Raw genomic sequence first — 19515 nt, forward strand, 5'->3', positions numbered from 1 at the left:
TACTACCACATCAACTAGCTTCCTGGCAATGTGTGTAGGGAGGTCATGCCAGCCTGGGTTGGGCATCTTTAAGAAAAGGATGGAGGTCCAGGAATATGATAAACAAAAGAGACAGAAGAAGATCTTTCTTTTTTTTTTTTTTGAGACGGAGTCTCGCTCTGTCGCCCAGGCTGGAGTGCAGTGGCCGGATCTCAGCTCACTGCAAGCTCCACCTCCCAGGTTTACGCCATTCTCCTGCCTCAGCCTCCTGAGTAGCTGGGACTACAGGCACCCGCCACCTCGCCCGGCTAGTTTTTTGTATTTTTTAGTAGAGACGGGGTTTCACCGTGTTAGCCAGCATGGTCTCGATCTCCTGACCTCATGATCCGCCCATCTCGGCCTCCCAAAGTGCTGGGATTACAGGCTTGAGCCACCACGCCCGGCCGAGGATCTTTCTTAAGACCTTGGGCTTTTGGAATTGGTCATCACTGAGATTCACTTCTGGCAATGAAATTTCAGAGAAATTACTTCAACTATGCCCCATTGTTCTCAAATTAAATTAAGGACAATGATACTGATTTCATGGAGTATGAGGATTAAATGTGATAATGCACATACAGTGATTGGCACAAGATCTACAGAGTAATGCCTGTTATTTTTTTATAGTAATTATTATAGCATTTGAAATGGGGAGAGAGAAGGAAGCAGTTTTGTTCTCCCACTTTTCAGAGCTTCCAACTTTTTGGGAGCACACATTTCTATTTTCATTCATGTGCCCTTTTCTTCTATCAAGCAAGGACCTTGGGGGTATCTTGCACTGTGTACCTTTTCTCACTCCATTTAGTATACAGATGAACACCCAGGCCAAAGAGCTCTGCAGCATGAGGGGAGCACACAGGAAAGGCAAGGGCTGCCTGCCCGTGGTGATCGCTGGGGATGAGCTCTGAGGTCCTGCATGCTGATGTAGAACAGCCGTAGTGCCTTCTTCTTTTCAGCTGCTACTTTTTAGTGTTGGGACCAACTTGGGCATCCTGCGGTGAAATCCATCTCAGTTTGGGAAAGTGGGTGAGAGGGTTAGGGAATAAAGGGAAAGTGTGGGTGGGTGACTACATATGATGGGTGAGGGGCTTTGGAGAGATGGGTAAGGGGAATTTGTGAGTAGGGATGGGTAGGTTCTCATTGTCTTAGGTAGCTGGGGCTGCTATAATAGAATGCCACAGACTGAGTGGCATGAAGAATAGAGATTTATTTCCTACAGTTCTGGAAGCTAGAAGTCCAAGGTCACTGTGTCAATATGGTCAGTTTCCGGTCAGGGCACTCTTCCTAGTTTGCTGATGGCCATGTTCTTACCTTGTCCTTCCTATGGCAGAGAGCAAAGAGAGATACAAGCTCTCTTGTGTCTCTTATAAAGGGCTAATCCCATCACGACGGTACCTCCCTCATGACCTAATTACCTCCCAAAGTCCTTGACTCGTCGCATTGGGTGATGGTTTCAGCATTTGAATTTGTGGGGTGGGGCGACACAAAGCTGCAGTCTATAATATAGCACATACCAAGTCTTCTATTAATTAGTACACCAGTAAAGCATCTAGAGTAGTGAGATAAAACCTAGACATTTCAGCAGAGAGTGCGTTGGGAGGAGAGGGCTTCCAGGGATGGGAGCAGTGTTGGATGAAAGAGTAGAAAACGAACAGAAACTGGAAGTAAAAAGAAGAAAGGAAGGAAGGAAGGTGGAAGAGAGCAAGAGAGAGAGAGAGAGAGAGAGAGATACACAAAATGTAGGAAGCCTAGTTTTGAATCTGTATGATAATCTCTGCAGCTACTAGAATATGTACAGCCAACATGCCATCAGATAGTGACTGTGACAGGGCAGCTGGCCCTTAGGGTTCATGTCATCGCTGATGTTGTTTAGTCATTTGTTTCTAATTATCAGTCTTTTCCCTTTGCAAGCTGCCCTGCTTGAGAGAGAAGCCAGGATGAAAGTATGCAACTCCTTGATGCTGAATTTGGTGCTTGTGAGATATGAGGCTCCATGGCCTCTGTCCTCTTCCTCTGTTTTCCTGAACTGGGTAGAAATAAAGAACAGTGTCTTAGAGCATTGCCTGTGGGGTTCAGGAAAGCAATTTCTACAATCAGATGCTCCTTTCACCTTTGAAGATGAACGAGAACATTCCTGGTGTGTCCCCACTATACCCACTGTGCTAGGAGCCGTGACTGAAAGACTGCTCTTAGATTCTGAGCTCAGGAGCTCCATCAGAGAGTATTAGTAAAGCCAGGTGTGGTACCCAAGGCTGAGCACTTTCATTGTGCAGGCAGGCCACACATGCCTAGGAATAAGTGAAAACGACTTTGCCTCTGCACGGGAATGTCTGCACTCCGCATCCTGAGTTATTTCTTGGTTTGTAATTTCTTCAATTCGCAGTCTTCCCTCAGCTAACAAGGGAAGAGTGAGCATACCCCTTCGTTATGAATTTGGAGTCTTTACTGCCGCAAATATTTTAAATGACATTCTACAGCTTTGACTCATCTGAGTATCTGAGGTGAGCTATGATTTTATTCCAAAGCTGTTTCTAGCTTCCCAGCAACCATTCTGGTTCTCCCAGGGCTCATCTGCCTCTCGCTGCTCTGAAAGTCTCCAGTTCTTGCCACTCTTTTATAAACAATTTAAATTGTCTCCTCCTCCTGGGGAATGGAGGGTGAATGATTTCTTTTGAGAAGATTCAGCTTTAATTGCACCTCTTATTAAACACACACAATGTTTTACATATGATTTGTGGGGAACTTGGAGGGGACTTGCAGATTCCTTAAAGCTTATCCACATACTCCCATTGAAGATGCCTCAATTTAAATAAAACATCTTTATTGCTTGTTTCTGATACTAACTGTGTTGGATAGTCTATGTTCTCAGAATTCCCTCTTTCAGTGCCTTTGCAGTCGTTGGCACTACAAGTCTGTTACCAGCTGCTTATTGTTCTTTTGATGGAGCTGCTGGGGTGAAGTGGCACAGGGGACAAGGCAACCCAAGGTGTATGAAGCAGATTGCCAGGGCTCGCAGGGATTATCACTGATGTTTCAAAGCCTGCCACAAGTTTTCTGACATGTGTTTTCAAACACAGGGGGCTGGATCAAAGTTTGGGTGGTAGTTGTGGAGGTACATGGCTCAGATCCCTCTTTGAGGAAGAATGGCAGGGCAGTTGGCGGACAGCCTCCAGCTGCAGGGCTTCTGCATCTGCCATGGTGTTCAAACACAGAACACTTTCCCCAGAGAGCCCCAGCCAGTGGCTGAGCATGGCAGGGCATCAGGCCTGGCCATTTCTGCTAACATGCAATGTCTCTCTGGGCAATCTTTGCATGTGTTGGGCTGGGAGCTGCACCACAGTCTAAGGCTCTTCCTAACTACCCCTTTTTTCCCGGGTGTCAGATTGGCATGGTGGTCTGAAGGCTGTCCCTGAGTACTTCTGCTGTCTTTCCCCATTATCTTTCTCAGATGTTATTCCCCCCAACCTCCTGTCCTATGAAAACTCTTGTGCTTATAACTCTATTGTCATGTCTGCATCCTGACACAGCTCTCTTCATAGGCAACATCACTGTCATTTCACATAATCCCACCTCCCTTCTCAGATCTCAACCTGAGAACATTTCCCACATCTTCCCAACCCATTTCATCACAGAGGTAAGAGTTTGCTGAACATTGATTCCATCCTTCTAGCTACGCAAGTTATTAGGGTTCCTAGTACCATCCCATTTAGCATCCTATAGGATGTTTAGGACCCCTAGAGAAGAGACAGAGGCATGAGAGAGTGAAACACATACTTTATTTCTGTATAGATATTCTTTCCAGGAGCCCAGGCTTGAAAATGTGGAAACCTCAGGAATGGCCCCTCTCCACTTATACTCTTCTCCCCACAAATTAGGCCAATGGGGTCAGCTCCTGAGTTCCCTTTCCCCAGGATTCCACTCTGTCCTTATCTCTTAGTATTCTCCTGGGGCATAAGGAGGAGAAGGACTCTTGTTCTCTAGCTCCTCCCAGAAAGGCTCCCCACTCCCCTCCTCACTTAGTGTGGTCTAGAACGGTGAGTTCATGATATACATCAGGGCTCCTCCCTGAGAAAGCATGAGGAGGAGGAGGAGGAAGAGATCAGCACAATACAAATATCACAGTGACAGCAACGAGATCTCACATTTTGGAAGTCACATAACAAAGATGGTTCCTTGATATTTCATATTCTATTACTACTGGACATTACACCAAGGAAACACACTTAGATAAACACAGGGTGACGCATTTCTAGAATAAGAATGTGACCTATGCACAGTACAAATCATGGTACTTCTCACATGTGGGAGATGATGACATTTTTGTGTTAGTGGACATTGGAGACTGGGTCAGAGGAAGGCTTGCTGGCACTCTGCAAGCGGACCCTTTGCCATATTGGAAACTGCCCAGGACCACGCAACATTCCCTTTTACTATGCACAGAGATGATGCTGTTCAACCTTATTCCTTTAGGTCCCCTGGAATGACTGACAGCTCCCTTTATAAGTACCCCAGAGAACTCTCATTCCAGAGGCTCTCCAAAGATCCCAGTCTTTGGCTTGACTGCCCATGTTGAGCGTGGGTTTTTAGAACACTGTGGAGAATCTGTCCTCTCAGATGCCTCCACGACTGCTGGGCAGCTTGGACTCACCAGGACTGGTGAGTTAGTTAGTGGTGGCCAATAAGGTGGGCTCCTCAAGAGCTGCAGGGGCTGTGTGTCCCCAGCTCAGGGCAAAGTCCAGAGCAGGCGCTCAGTTAATCCTCGTTGAGCTCAACTCCAACCTTCTCTTCCATAGATGGGATGTCCCCAACTTCTTGACACCGTCTTCTTAGGTACTTCTCATAATCACTTTAGCTCTTTACATCCTTCCAAAGTGAGTAATCCATACACAGCAAGAGTCTCTTGGAAGTATGACTAATGCTTAGGGCACTAACTTTTGTTGCTGCTAAATTTTGTCTTCCATTTACATATCTGCAATGATCTGGCTTCACTTAGTTTATTTAATACTTTCTATGCTGCTTTGGAGAATGTGCTTCTCGAGGTTTTCTGGCTTATACTATTGCTTCTTCCCCCAGGCCTGCGGATGCTCTGGTAGAATTAGAGCCATCAGGGCTGGCAAAGGCTGTAAACAGTGCATTGTTCTCCCCTTAACGCTATGGATGTGGCACATGTACACCCATTATGTAAACTACCAGGAGGACATTCATGGATGTTACATGAAGCTTCTGCCTCCAGCCATATCTGGACAAAACACAGATCTGGGAGACAGAAAAAGAAAACTGCGTGCTCATCTCATGGAAACTCTAAATCCGAATTGGGATTCAAAGCATTCAGTTCATGGCTCTTGGAAGACTGACTGTCCTTTAGGGTTGACGAGTCATTCTATCTTGTAGAGACAGGAAGCTGGCAAAGCCATGGGGCAGGGAGGAGACATTCAGAGAGTCTGAAGGGAAGATGCAAGATGCTCTCTTCCCAGAAGTGCAGCTGCAAAGTGCAGCCTTCTTGCTTGTCGCACATATGAGCACGATGCGAGTGTAAAATTAAGAATCAAGGTTAGGGCCCCCACCCTAAAATACCCAAAAGGTCAAAGCAGGAAGCCCGTGTTTGTCTTCTCTGACAGTGTTCTGCAGCTGTGAAATTCAACCTGCTAAAACTGGATGGATGTAGGCTTTGGCATGAAGTCCTCTGCTCTGTCAAAAGCCAAAACTTTCCAGGAGAAGGAATGTACTCAGGATTTTAAGACAAATCGGAGAATGTCTGAGATGGATAGTTACAGATGGCCTTAGCGGTTGCTACATCTCCAGGAACTGGGTATTATTTATGAAACTCACTGCTCCTATTTTATTCTTTTTTTTTTTTTTTTGTAAAACAAACAAAAAACCCCCCATACAACCTTGAACCATATGATGTTAAGATTCAAAGGAACAGTTAGATGATCTAACTCAGCCCCCTTGTTTATAAGTAGGAAAAGAGGGTCAGCTACACATTAAATGTAGTGCAAGTCTACCAATTCCTGGTCTGTAAGAGACATTAGCAGGTATCAGTGGACATATTCTGCTTGCATCGGCTGCTCAGGACAGTCACTGGGGACATAATGTGGAAGCTCGAGGTTCTCAATCTCATGATGTGTAAATGCACTGAAATACTGAGATGCCAAAAAGGGGAATACATATGTTTCTTTTCACAGATGCTTAGAAGACAGGGCTAAATTTTTCATTTAGATGTTATGTGGCGTCTTCTTTCGTTCATCCTGCCAAGTGTAGGCTGGGGTGATGGGAGCCTCCAGCTGCAGGAGGCTAATGTGAAATAACTTTATTGAAGTAACACGGGGCTCCAGGAAAATGAATCTTCCGGGTCTGCAGCTGTGCTGCAGAATTCATCCTGAAATGAACACTCGCATGCAGCCAAAGTCACTTCCAGAATCATGGAATGAATGGGCTTTTGGGAAAAGCTGGTCCAACCTTTTATTTTACAGGCTTAGCAGAGTTCAATGACTTGGTTTGAGTCACACAGCATGAGGGTGGCAAAGATAGGGAAGAATTGAGATTTTTTTCACTTGAGGCTGAAATGTTTTCGCTAAGCCATACTGACCCTTTTGGCAAGCCCCAATGTGAGGGTGTTTCTGATGGTTCCGGATGAAGGGCATTTCCATGCATGAAGGGAGGCAGGACAAAGGCAGTGGGGGCTGCACCTGCCAAAGGCCCTGTGGCCTAGGAGACCACATTGGAGGAGAAGCTGAAGCTCTCTGTCATGGTTTTGGAGTCGCTTCGTGAAGAGCAGTTGGAGGTCAGGTCCAGGGATGAAGGTGTGGCCTTGGGGCCATCCTCTGGCTCCTCCTCATGGGCCCCCACCACTGTGGAGATGGTGGTCTCCAGGCGGCTGACTTTGTAAACACTGCCCTGGGTCTGGAGATAGCGGGTGGATTTCATTTCCAGCCCCTCATAGTCGCCGGCACTGATGAAGGGGCAGCACCGGAAGGCATGCTTGAAGCCCAGACGGAACCTGGAGAGTGAGCAGATGAAGAGGTGACCCTTTGGGATGGCCTGCTCAGAGGGCTGCCCACCATTGCATCAGCTTGTTAACACATGGACATACCCAAGCGTGATTCTGTTATTATTTTTAAAATTAACTCACAGCTGGAGATGCTGAGGCCAAAAAGGCTTAACGGTCAGTCAACAAGGTCAAATCCAAGACTAGAAAAAAATCCATCACTGGAACAATCTTTATGTGAAATATGTCTTTACTGGGGGTGGCCCTGAACTATGCTGTCTCCCCTCACATGGAGTCAGCAGATTTTGGGTCAATTCTACATCAACCAAACACATTCACTAAGTGTTTACTATGTGCACAGCACTGTGCTAGTTACTGGGTGGTAAAAACACATATCAAGATTCAGTCCTTCCCCTTGAGTAGCCCATTGACTGAAGGAGGACTCTCTGCCAATCATGTTCCTTCAGTGTGCCTCAGTTTCTCCGGTTGTTAAATAGGAAGAATTAACCTTTACTTAAAGGTATGCTGCTAGATTTAACCTAAAAAAAAAGTGCAGGTGAGTCATGAAACTCTTAGAAATAAGGGTGAATCTGTGAGTTAGACTAACAGAGACCCTTTGGACAAATTGAAGAGAAGGTCTTTCCCCAAATTCCTAGTACCTGAGTGTCTAATTCACAGAAGGCACCTTACAGGCTGAGGACTGATGGATATAAAGATGGTAACAAGCATTTTATTCTTCTCCTTCCTCTCCCTCCTCCTTCCCCACCCAGAGGCTGGTGGTTCTCTGGATGACAGACTGTGCTGCAGCCATTGTGTGTCCCAGACAGCTTTTGGGAGCCCTCTGCACCCCATGGTGAATTCCCTACCACTGACCACCATTCCTGATGGGCTCTGCCTTCTGTTACTTCTCTGACGTTGGCTTCTGCTGCAGGATGGCTCTCCCCAACCTGTTTGACTAAGTGAGGGCAGGAATCAGGCCTCTGGGGTCACAACTCCTTTTTGCCTTACCTTGTCCTGCTGGAACTGCTGGAAGAAAGTGGGTAAAGCTGCTCAGATCATAAGATGGAATGGGAAGAAGACAGTGAGAGATGAGAGAAGGCAAATGTGCTCTGTGCGGGGATGGAATTCTCTTTCTGCATGCATAGCCCACTGTGTACTGGATCCACAGAGCAGAGTGAACAAACTCACATGCCACGGCCTGGAGCCTGGATCCAGCTTGCAGACCTGCCTTACAATGCATTAACCACAGAAGTTTTTAATTCCCCCACTAGTTGCCAGTATTTATAAATCAGAAGAGTTTGGACAATAATATGGATTTCTGGTTCCCCTTGGAAAAGAAAAAAAGAAAATCAGTCCACTCTGGGCTCCCATTCCTGGATGGTGATAATCAGCCAGGCTGAGTTGTGTGATGACAAGTTAGCTGCAGTCCCCGCTTGTCCCTCTTGTCTCACAGCTGGGTTTACTCATTTAGGATGAGGTAGATGGTCTTGTGGCCCCTGGAGAGCTCATGGGGTTGGGATCCTCACCTGTCATTGAGGCAGCAGTAGATGATGGGGTTGTACATAGTGGAGCTCATGGCCAACCACATGATGGCCAGGTAGACCTGCTGGATAAACTTCTTCAGGTAGAGATCCGGGTTGATGTAGGGCAGGAGGAAGAAGATGTGGAAGGGCAGCCAGCAGATGGCGAAGGTGCACACCACAACGATCATCATTTTGACCACCTGGCAAGAGGGTGAGACAGGTGAGACCACCAGCACATCCCCCTCTCTCATGGCTGCTTCCTTTTTCCTCCCATTCCCTCACTGTGCACAGTATGGGATAAAGCGGAAAGTATTTAAAAGAAGCCCCTTCAGGGAGGAGAAAGGATCCTTACTACGTGGTGCTACAGGACTTTGGTTATGTCAGCTGTTCTCAAAGTGGTCCCAGAACCGGCATCATCACCATCCCCTGGGAACTTGTTAGAAATGCAAATACTTCGACCCTATTTCAGACTTACAGAATCAGAAACTCTGGGGATAGGAGCCCAAATTCTGAGTGTGACAAACCTTTCAGATGCTTCTGATGCATGCTCACCTTTGGGGCCTACTGTGTTACATTATTCTTCATGACTGGAGGAGTCCAGGGAGACAAATTAATGAGCAAACGTGAAAGGTTGTTCAGGAGGGAAAGGCCTGGGGCAGCAGGCTGGGTGGGTGGGCACAGCAGAAGGGGTGGGACAAGGGGAGACATAGTGAGCTAGGGCAAGCTGCTTGGTTTGGAGACTGAGGGGGAGGGAAGGAGAAGGGAAAAGATTTGATTAGCTGCAGTCAGGGAGTGCCAGCTGTTTAAAAGCGATTTAAAAAAAGGTTTTGTGAATACTGGATACTACGATCTGAATATTTGTGTCGCTTCAAATTTATATGTTGAAATCCTAACCCCTAAGGTGATGGCATTAGCAGGTGGCCTTTGGGAACCAATTAGGTCTTCAAGTCAGAGCCCTCATCAATTAAATTAGTGCCCTTATAAAATAGGACCGAGAGAGACCCCTCTCCCCTTCCACCATCTGAGGACATAGAAAGTGCCATCCATGAACCAGAAAGCAGGTCCTCCTGAAATACCAAATCTGTCTGTGCTTTGATCTTGGGCCTTCCATCCACTAGAGCTGTGAGAAATCAATTTCTATTGTTTATAAGCTCCCAGTCAAAGGCATTTTGTTATAGCAGCCCAAATGGACTAAGATACCAGGTGATATAACCCCTTCCCAAGACATCTTTAGCAAAGAACTCTACAGCATTCATATAATGCTATGCAGAGAAATACCAACAGAGAATACTATGCAAAGAAGTACCAAAGAATAAAAAAAGGAATGAGAAAGCTCTTTATATACTGATTTTCAAAGATCTTGTCAATTTTAAGTAAAACAAGTGAGAACAGCGTGTATTTACTATTTATTTAAAAAAGAAGAGAAAATAATATATATTTACTTGCTTATAAATGCCAATATCTAGAAGGGTTAAGAAACAAATAACAATAGTTACCATTGTATGCATATCTGTGCGTGTCCATGTGTGCATGTGTGTGCAGGCTTGGGACCTGGGTAGATGGCAGATCTAGAAGGGAGAGAGGCTTCCCATGATAAGAATTAATTTTTTTTTTTTTTGAGACGGAGTTCCGCTCTGTCGCCCAGGCTGGAGTGCAGTGGCCGGATCTCGGCTCACTGCAAGCTCCACCTCCCGGGTTCCCGCCATTCTCCTGCCTCAGCCTCCCGAGTAGCTGGGACTACAGTCACCCACTACCTCGCCCGGCTAGTTTTTTTGTATTTTTTTGGAGAGAGAAGGTTTCACCATGTTAGCCAGGATGGTCTCGATTTCCTGACCTCGTGATCCGCCCGTCTCGGCCTCCCGAAGTGCTGGGATTACAGGCTTGAGCCACCGCGCCCGGCCAAGAATTAAGTTTTTTTTAAATATTTCATTTTGAACTAATTGAAGGCCCTCAAGAAGTTGCAAAAGTAGTGCAAAGCAATTCCGGGTACTCTTCAACTAGCCTCCTGCAATGATATCATGTTACATAACCATCCCACATTATCAAAACCAGGACACTGACCATTCATCAAACTACTGACTATATTTGGGTTTTGCCAGTTTTTACATGCACTCTTTTTTTGGTGTATAGATTTATGAAATTTCATCAGAGGTATAGATGAGAACACAAGCACAGTCAGGATACAGAGCTGCTCCATCACTGCAAAGAAACTCACTCATGCTCTGGCTTTGTAGGCCACTCCTCCCAAGCTCCCCCAAACACTGACTCCTGGCAACCCCTGATCCATTCTTCATCACTATAATTTTGTTCCTTTGAATGCTTTTTGATGTTTGAATCACGTGCACGTATTATCTTGTCAAACTTTAAATAAATAATAAAAAGAGGACCAAATCACTCTTCGCTGATTTTTTATTTAAGTGTGTGTGTTTTAATGGATCAACAGGTTGCAATTACTCTTAAAGAGCAAGCGAGGTGGCTCATGCCTGTCCAGCCAGATCTGGGTTCCAAAGATACTGAAGAAAGATTCCTCTCCTCTCTGTTGTTCCCCAGACCTAGGGATATCTTGTGCTTGCTGCTTCTGGGGCTCACAAGTGTACCGTCCCTTCTCGACAGCCTGTTGTCTGTGCCAGGGTGGGCTGGTTCTGCCTGCCCCCTGCTCACCTTGCGCTTGGCAGAGACTTGCTCATGGTAGCGGTCAGAGGAGTCCCCGGGGATCTCACTGGCCCATAGTGTGATTCCCACTACGGTGTATGCATAGCCAATCACCAGCAGGGGGAGGAAGTAGATCAGCACAGTTACACAGATGTGGTACCTACAGCAAGGTAAACAGGAAAGGTCAGTATAAGATACTTATTGTTTTAGTTTTTTTTTTTTGTTTGTTATTGTTATTGCAGGGGCAGTCAAGGCTTGGCAGCTACCTTTCTCAGCATTTGCCATTAATAAACTCGGGCTGTAAAGCACACTCCAGGGAGACTTGTCACCTGCATAGGGTGGATAGGTGATACTAATGAATACACTACAGAAAACAAATCTTTTCAATTTATATTTTTCTTGTGAATTTTTTCCATAATGAATACTCCTGTTCAGATTGAAAAAAAAAAAAAAAAGAAAAGAAAACATTGATGACAGGGCACTGAATCTGTTGTATATCCATGACAATTTCAGTTGATGATCAGTTCAATATCATTTGCCCCCCCTCCCCCACAAAAAATGCAAACTCAGGCTACATTAATAGAACTACAGTCTCTAAATGAAGGAGGTAATTATACCACTCAATTCATGCCTGCCAGACTACACTTATGCTCAATTTAGTACAGGGTTGTACACCAACTAGTACATTCAGTTGAGAACTACCATGATGGCTGATAAGGTCCAGTTCATGCTATGTGATAAGTGGATTTATCCGTATCAGAATAATTAGCTTGAATGAGAGAGATAAGACTAATCCTAGAACTAGGATTAGTGGGTGGGTGAAAGCCACATAGCATAAGCCATTTCTAAGTTTGGGCTTTAAGAATATATCTTCAGATAGAAGCTGCGTAGGTCCCTGAATTACCCCTCGGAGGACAGATGCCAACTGACTCACGGTTGACTGGGACATGAACAAGAAATAAACCTTTGTGGTGTTCAGCCTCTGAGATGTTGAGGTTTGTTACAGCAGCACAATCTATCCTTTTCTGTTAAAGGGAAGGCTTCTTTTAAGTAGAAGACTTAAATAAGGTTTTTGAATTTTGGGAAAATGTATTTTTTTCTCGGGGGCTGGGGGTCCTTGGTTTGTCTGGTTAGTTACAGCCCTTTTCTTAGATGTGAGTGTAACGGAGATACTCAGAATTCCTAATAATAATAATAATACTAGGAAGAACAGCTAATATTTGGGGGTACTTTACTCTAGGTCAAATAACAATGCTAACGATAGTATTAATAGCAGAAATGGTAGTTAAATTCGAGTGTTGATGAAAAGCACAAAGCCAAGCATTTTACTAGCATTATCTTATTTAATCCTTAAGCAAATGATTGGGTAGGTACTATTAATCCCATTTTTTAGACGAGGAAACCAAATTTAGAATTTAATTAATTTTCCCAAATTCACAGCTGGTAAAGGGAGGAGCTGAGATTAGAATTCAGGTCTGTGATGTCAGAAAACCAGCTTCTTGTCAATGGAGAAAAGTCACCCAATGATTTTTTTCTTCCACTCTGTTTACCATTCATGCTTATTTTATGCAATGATTTTCTTCCAATGAGGAACACCCACTTATTCATTCAATTTCTCCTTTGTAGATACTCTGTTTGCTTTTTTGTAAAGCCCCATAGTTTTTGCTACTTATTCAGTCCCTCTGCATATCAAATTTGCATTTGAAGATACTTGAAGAGTGCTTAAGTGACAAATCACAGATTGCACCAAGCAAGGTATGAGTGCATGTGTTCTGTGCAGACAGGCTGCTCCAGTCTCACCTGGCTTTCAAAGCCCTCTGAATTGTTACCTCCTGTGGGAGCCTCAGGGCTCTCCAGCCGCCAGGGCAGGGATTACATATTGTGTTTCCTAGCTGATCTCAGTCCCTCCTGGTTGCTGTAATGGCATTGCTTGGAAGCAAAATGTTTGGAGACTACAGAGGCAGGGAGAACCTGAAAACCTCCAAATTGCACTGACTTCTACCTGAAAGAACAGCCCCGCCTCACGCAGACTAATCGTTTGTGACCAAAACATGTCAGCTGAGCTTTGCCGAGACATTGCTGCAGGGCACTGAGCGAGATTGGGTCGGAGTGTGATGGGAGGGACACTATGGTCAACTCGCTGATGCTCCTTACCCTGGACCAGTGGCCCTCAAACTCGAGTGGGCTTCAGAATCACCTGGACGGCTTCTACCATCCCACAGGGCTGGGTCCCATCCACAGTTTCTGCCTCAGCAGGGCTGGGGTGGGCCTGAGAATGTGCATTTCTAACAAGTTCTCAAAAGATGCTGATGTTGCTGTTTGTGATTCAGACTTTGAGAAACATTGTCTTAGGCCAATGGTTCTCAACCCCAAATGCACAAGAGAATCACCAGGGAAACTTTTAAAATGATCAGTGCCCAAAGGTATTTATTCAATTGGCTTGCGGGTGGGAGCAGGAAATTACATTTTAGAAACTGCCCCCAAGTTATTCTAATAGACAGCTAGCACCGAGAACTCTTTCAGACCCTAGGTATGCAAGCCTATTGGGACTCCATTGTTGTCCGTGATTTAATGACTTTATTAAAGTGTGTATTAACTGTGTTTTCTGGTTCTGTATCTGAGGCTTTGGCATCTGGGTCCCTGCAGCTCAGGGAGGGACTGGCTCTTTCAGGCAGAGCTAATTCTTTGAGAAAACAAACAACTTTCCACTTGGATGCCTTTCATATGCAAACTAACCGAAACACAGCCCACACTTCCACTTGCTTGCTTTCTTGGGCTCTTACAAGGTAGGACACTATTTTCCTGCCCTAATCACCCAAAGGCAGGCGACGGACAACTAGGGGCAGCTCCTGCTCCCCGGAGCCTGCTGAAGTCATTCAAACCAGCCAATCTTAAACCTGTTTACCTGGCCTTGCCTGCTCCTTCCTGAGAAAACCCCAATAAAGGCTTTCCTGTGTGGCTTGGCTTGGTGTGGGGCCATGGTCCTTTAGCTTGGGAACTGTGAGTAATAAAGTGTCTTTCAGTGGCAACCATGTCCTGATCTGTTGGCTGCACTGTAGCTGAATACAAGATACAATCTGCTCTTTCCCTTTGTGAAATCACAGATCAGATCATTATGAACATGCAAAGATAAATACATAAACACAATTTATCAGTCTTTTAAAAATTCTTCCCTTTTTAAAGAAGCAACAGTAATTGTTATTTATTTTAAAACAACAAAAAATATGGGCTTAATTTCAGCTAAAAGGTGTTACAGTCAGGAGCATTGGTTTTTCCATGTTCCAATAGTGATAATTAAATACAGCATAGAAATAGGATCCAGCAATTCTATTTTTAGGTATAGACAGCAAAAATTGAAAGCCAGAACTCAAACAGACATTATTTTTATTTTTTATTTTTTATTTATTTATTTATTTTTTGAGATGGAGTCTCGCTCTGTCGCCCAGGCTGGAGTGCAGTGGCTGGATCTCAGCTCACTGCAAGCTCCACCTCCCAGGTTTACGCCATTCTCCTGCCTCAGCCTCCCAAGTAGCTGGGACTACAGGCGCCCGCCACCTCGCCCGGCTAGTTTTTTTTTGTATTTTTTAGTAGAGACGGGGTTTCACCGTGTTAGCTTGAATCTGCACACAACACCATTCACTACAGCTAAAAGGTGGAAGCAACCCAAATGCCCACCAATAGATGAACAGACAAACAAAACGTGGCTTCTACATGCAATGGAATATCACTCAACCTTAAAAAAGAAGGACGTGATGACATGTGTGACAACATGGATGAAGCCTGCAAACATTCTGCTAACTGAATAAGCCAGACACAAAAGGAAAAGCGTTGCCAGGTTCCATTTATATGATCTATACAGCATAGGCAATCTCATGGAGACAGAAAGTAGATGAGAGGTTTACCAGCATTTGGAGGGAGGAGACGGGAGCCATTGTCTAATGGGTACAGAATCTGTTTGAGACAAAGATGTGGATGATTTTGTTTAGGGGTGGGTGGCTAGAAAATTTCAGCTGTTACAGAAAGGTTGAAATAAAGAAGTAGCTCTGGAAATGGGTAGTAGTGATGGTTGTACAACCTCGTGAATTTACTTAATGTCACTGAATTGTACACTATAAAATGGCAAATTTTGTTATGTACATTTTATCACAATAAAATTTAGTAACAAATTATGTAAGAAAAATTGAGCTAAGCTGGCATTCTAGGTTTCCAGATTCGCAGTCTTTTGCTCCCCCCAGGCACTTGACAACTACACCCTCCCTGTGCCACATCCTCACTGGAAAATAAAAGGCAGATTTGATTCTTGGATGAAATAAAAGGTTAAACACATCCTTCTAAATATTGCTCAGACAAACCCCGTTTACATAGAAATTACAAATGCTCAATCCAAACAGTGTCCAACTTATCAAAAATTATAAATGAATGTAGGTCAAATCAATGAAATTCCATTATTAGAAAATATAAAATTCAATACATTTTTTTACCTTGATGTCTTTTTAGAAAAGTATATATATATATATTTTTATCATATCTTGTAATTAACTGGAGATACGTCTATTTATATGTGTATATTTGTCAAAATCATTATTTTAGAGAGCTGATCAATAAGCCAGCACAGTCTTATTTTGTTTGGCTCCATGCTTGTTTTGGCTTTCATTCTACTATTTTCTAGATTTCTGCCAGTTAGGATTTTATCAGCTCTCAGAATTAATAGCTGCCTTGGGAGAAGAGATCTGGGGTTAAGGCTACACTATAAGTGAGCATAACAGCAACAGCAACAGGCAGCAACAGAAGAGACTGGCTGGCCTCCATGTGGTGAGATACGTGCTGGGTTGTCATAGACATGAGAGAACCCAGCACAAAGATTTTGATCATTAAATCCTGCTGATGGACTCACCGGAACTTTCAGAAGGAAGGCTCAAGCAACAACTTCATGCCTTTGTTCATCCCTGTAAGCAGTGAATGAGGCTTGACACATTTTACAGGATAAGCTTGCTGAATGCAGACCATGTAGCCTCAAATCCTGCAGATTCCCTTGTCCTTAATGCCATAATATCTTGGTGCTCACTAATCTAGGTTTCCTTATGTCCCACTAGCTGGGATCATTGTCAAAAGCAAGAATAGTTTCAGTTTCTGAAATAATCCTCAGGATTTGAAATCAAGGTTGATAGGTTTATTAAATAATAACTAGGTGTCGTCATAGTGTACTTGGTGGAGACTCTGGATGCCTTAAGGTAGGGGAAGAAGGCGGCCAAGAGGGCACAGCTCTGGGTTCTCCATCTTTATTCTAACGAGGTAGCTCTGCTTTGCTGGGTTTATATATTGACTTTCTGTGGATGATATTGTTCAGGGGTGGGTGGGTAGGAAATTTCAGCTGTTACAAAGAGGTCAAAGAGCACTGATAGAATCCCAACCCCGATCCAATGCATTACCATTCTTTGCAATATCCATACCACATAATCATCCAGAATCTTCTTGAATACCCCTTGTGACATGCTGCTCACTACTTCTAAAGCTGAGCTACATCAGTGACCCTTGGAAGCTTATTAGAGATTCAGACTCTCAGACTCCACCCCGAAGGACAAAATCAGAATATGCATTTTAACAAGACTACCCAGTAATTTCTGTGTATGTTCAATTGGAAGCACACAGCTCTTGGTCTTGGTTACACATTGGAATTGCCTGGGGAGCCTTTAAAAATTCCAATGTGTAGATCCGACTCTAGAGCTTCTGATTTAATTGGCCTGCAGTGCAGCTTTGGGCTCCAGAGATCTAGAAGCTCCCTAGGTGATACCCCTGTGCAGCTGGGGCTGAGAATCACTGGCATTGAGACTTCTGATGCTGGTAGTTGCGACTGATGCAGTTCCTCCTTAAACCCAGTGAATAACCTGTGGTCACGTAGCTTTCGCACTTTATCCTACGTCACAAGCAAACCTGAATCTGCAAACCTTCTGGAATGGTCCTGCAAATGCAAGGTGACCATGAACCTGCGGTTCCCCAGAGCCCCCTTTGCATTGAGGGCTTTTGAGGCCATCTCTCATTTGACACTAGCTGAGCAGCCTCGTTCCTCCTGCTCTTTCTCAAACATCCCTCAGGCTCTCTCTCCTTCTCACACCATGGTGCTAGATTCTTGACTTTTTACTTCCTGAAAAAATATTGCAGGTCAATGTGGCTTCTCGACAGTAAAAGAAAGCAATACTCATGTATTTCTTGGTTGACTCACATCTGGATGTTACAGCCAAATTCCAAAGATCTTTGAAAGTTCTCTTGGAGGCAGGCAAAAATTGCAACTGGTTAATCGATAAATTCAGCAAAGATTTATTCAGCACCTATTCTATATCTAGTCCTGTGCTAGGGGCTGCGGCCACTCAGGAGAGTTCCAGTTGTTTTCTTCTTCTGGAGCTCACAGTCTGCAGGGGAGTAGTGCCAAAGAGTGTGCCATGGGAAGTGGCTGACAGTGGTTACCTCTTCAAGGGGAGTGGAGACATTGAGGAAGGGCATGAGTGAGCCTTTTTCAAATATAGATACAATGTAAAAATTAAAAATAAACCTAAATACAATGGTCCAGTGTTTTATGCATGTGCGTAAGTGTATAATGCGTTGGTGAGATATTCAACCAAGCTGGTCAGGGAAGCTTCCTGGAGGAGGAATTGCATGGCTAAGCCCTGATATACAAGTAGGAGGTAGGTAGGTGAGGTGAGCACTATCGGGAGGGGAGGGAGCAAGTGCAAAGGCATGGGGAAGGAACCTGGCATGAGGTGGGTACTAAGATGCCATTTGAACTGAACAGCACATGGCTGTGTGAGGAAGTGCCAGAAGACTTAGCTAGAAAGGAAGATGAAGCAAATCACAAAGGGCCTTTTATGATAGGCTGGAGAGTTGTGATTTATTCTGAAGTTGGTGGAAAACCACGAAGTGCTTTTAAACAGAGAATGAACACGGTCAGATGCTTGTGCTCTGGCAGTAATGGAGCAAGTGGATGGAGGTGGGAAAGCCCGGAGGCAGTGAGCCTTTGGGGTGCTCTGTGGACGTGGCAGGAAGTGGCGCTGGCCTAAGTGAGGGCTGTGGCAGGACGGATGGATGATAGGAGGGGAGAGATTCAGGAAGCACTGTGGCTTGCAGGAAGAGCTAGTGGACTTGGCTGTGGATGGCAGAATTTACCTGAATTTCTGGCCTGGGTGAATTGGGGAGTGAAGGTGACTGTCACTAGTGTGGGGACCCAGGGAAGAGGAACAGGCTTGTCGGGGGGAGTTGGTAGATTGTCTTTTGGACATGTTGACCTTGAGGGCCAGCAGTTACATGTCTGGATCTGGATTTGGGCTGGTATTAGATTGGGGAGTCCTCATGTGTCCAAAAACCATAAGAAGACAAGGGGATGCAAGATGGCTATGAGAAGAAAGGAGGTTCACATCTGGGGGGTGGGGGCAACACCAGGGGAGAGGCTGGAGGGGAGAGGGAGGAGCAGGGGGAGAGAGACTCCAGGGGCAGGTAGAGCCTGCCTTCGTGAGGGTGGGAACTTGATCTCTGTTTTTGGACATCAGAGACCCAGGGCAAATTCAATTTTAGTGGCATCGTCAGAGAAAGTGATGATGGACCAGGTGAGTCAAGTGGGAAGTGAGGAAGTGGAGGCAGTGGGTGTAGACTCCATTCTTAATACACTTGGCCATGAAAAGGAGGGGAGAGAGCAGTCGTTAAACGGGGCCAAGGGCCAAAGGAAGCTGTCTGTGTGTCTGGTTGAAAGGATAGGGGATATGAAGCCCTCTGTACCTCTCTGACACATCACCCAATCTACCCTGGGTTATAGCGACACGAGTACATGTCCCATCTTTCTGCTCTTCAGAGACAGGCCAGGACAAGGCCTCCATCAACTGCATCCAGACACAAGCCCTGAGCAGGAATGTCCCAGAGTCACCCTGTCTCGCAATGGGGTGAGCCATCAAGGCAGATGCTCAAGCGCACATATTTAATTCATGGAAGAACTGGCGTCACAGGATCCCCATGCTCAAACACAGCTGCCTCCTGGTGGAGTCAATTTCCCTGGGGCAGCTCCTCAGTAGGAAGGCCACACGGACACCTACCCATGAACAAGACAGGGAACGAAGCAAATTCTTACTGCAGTCTCTGCTCAAATTGCACAAGTCAGAATTTCATTTTGTTGTTCTCCAGGTTACTTTTTATATACGACTATTTCATCTGCTTGATTAGATTAAATGTTCCTTATAGGCAGAGCCCATGTGGTGCTCCTCTATTTTCATCACAAAATCGGCACCAAGGAAATACTTCATAGAAAAATATCATCTCGGGTTTCAAAAAAACATTAGAATTCTCACCATACTT

General features: G+C 44.9%; 1 protein-coding gene across 1 annotated transcript in view; it reads right to left on the reverse strand.

Annotated features, from left to right (window-relative positions):
• Positions 1–3777: 3777 nt before the first annotated feature.
• TACR1 (tachykinin receptor 1) overlaps positions 3778–19515 on the reverse strand; it is a 151144-nt gene continuing 135406 nt past the window's right edge. Inside the window, exons 3-5 of the mRNA XM_010379274.2 lie at positions 11191–11341; positions 8533–8729; positions 3778–7018 (exon numbers count right to left, since the gene is read on the reverse strand). Of these exons, the coding sequence (XP_010377576.1) occupies positions 6727–7018; positions 8533–8729; positions 11191–11341 (640 nt within the window). The 3' untranslated portion in view covers positions 3778–6726. The remainder of the gene's footprint in view (positions 7019–8532; positions 8730–11190; positions 11342–19515) is intronic.

This window comes from Rhinopithecus roxellana, chromosome 17, assembly GCF_007565055.1.
Source record: "Rhinopithecus roxellana isolate Shanxi Qingling chromosome 17, ASM756505v1, whole genome shotgun sequence".
Taxonomy (NCBI): Eukaryota; Metazoa; Chordata; class Mammalia; order Primates; family Cercopithecidae; genus Rhinopithecus; species Rhinopithecus roxellana.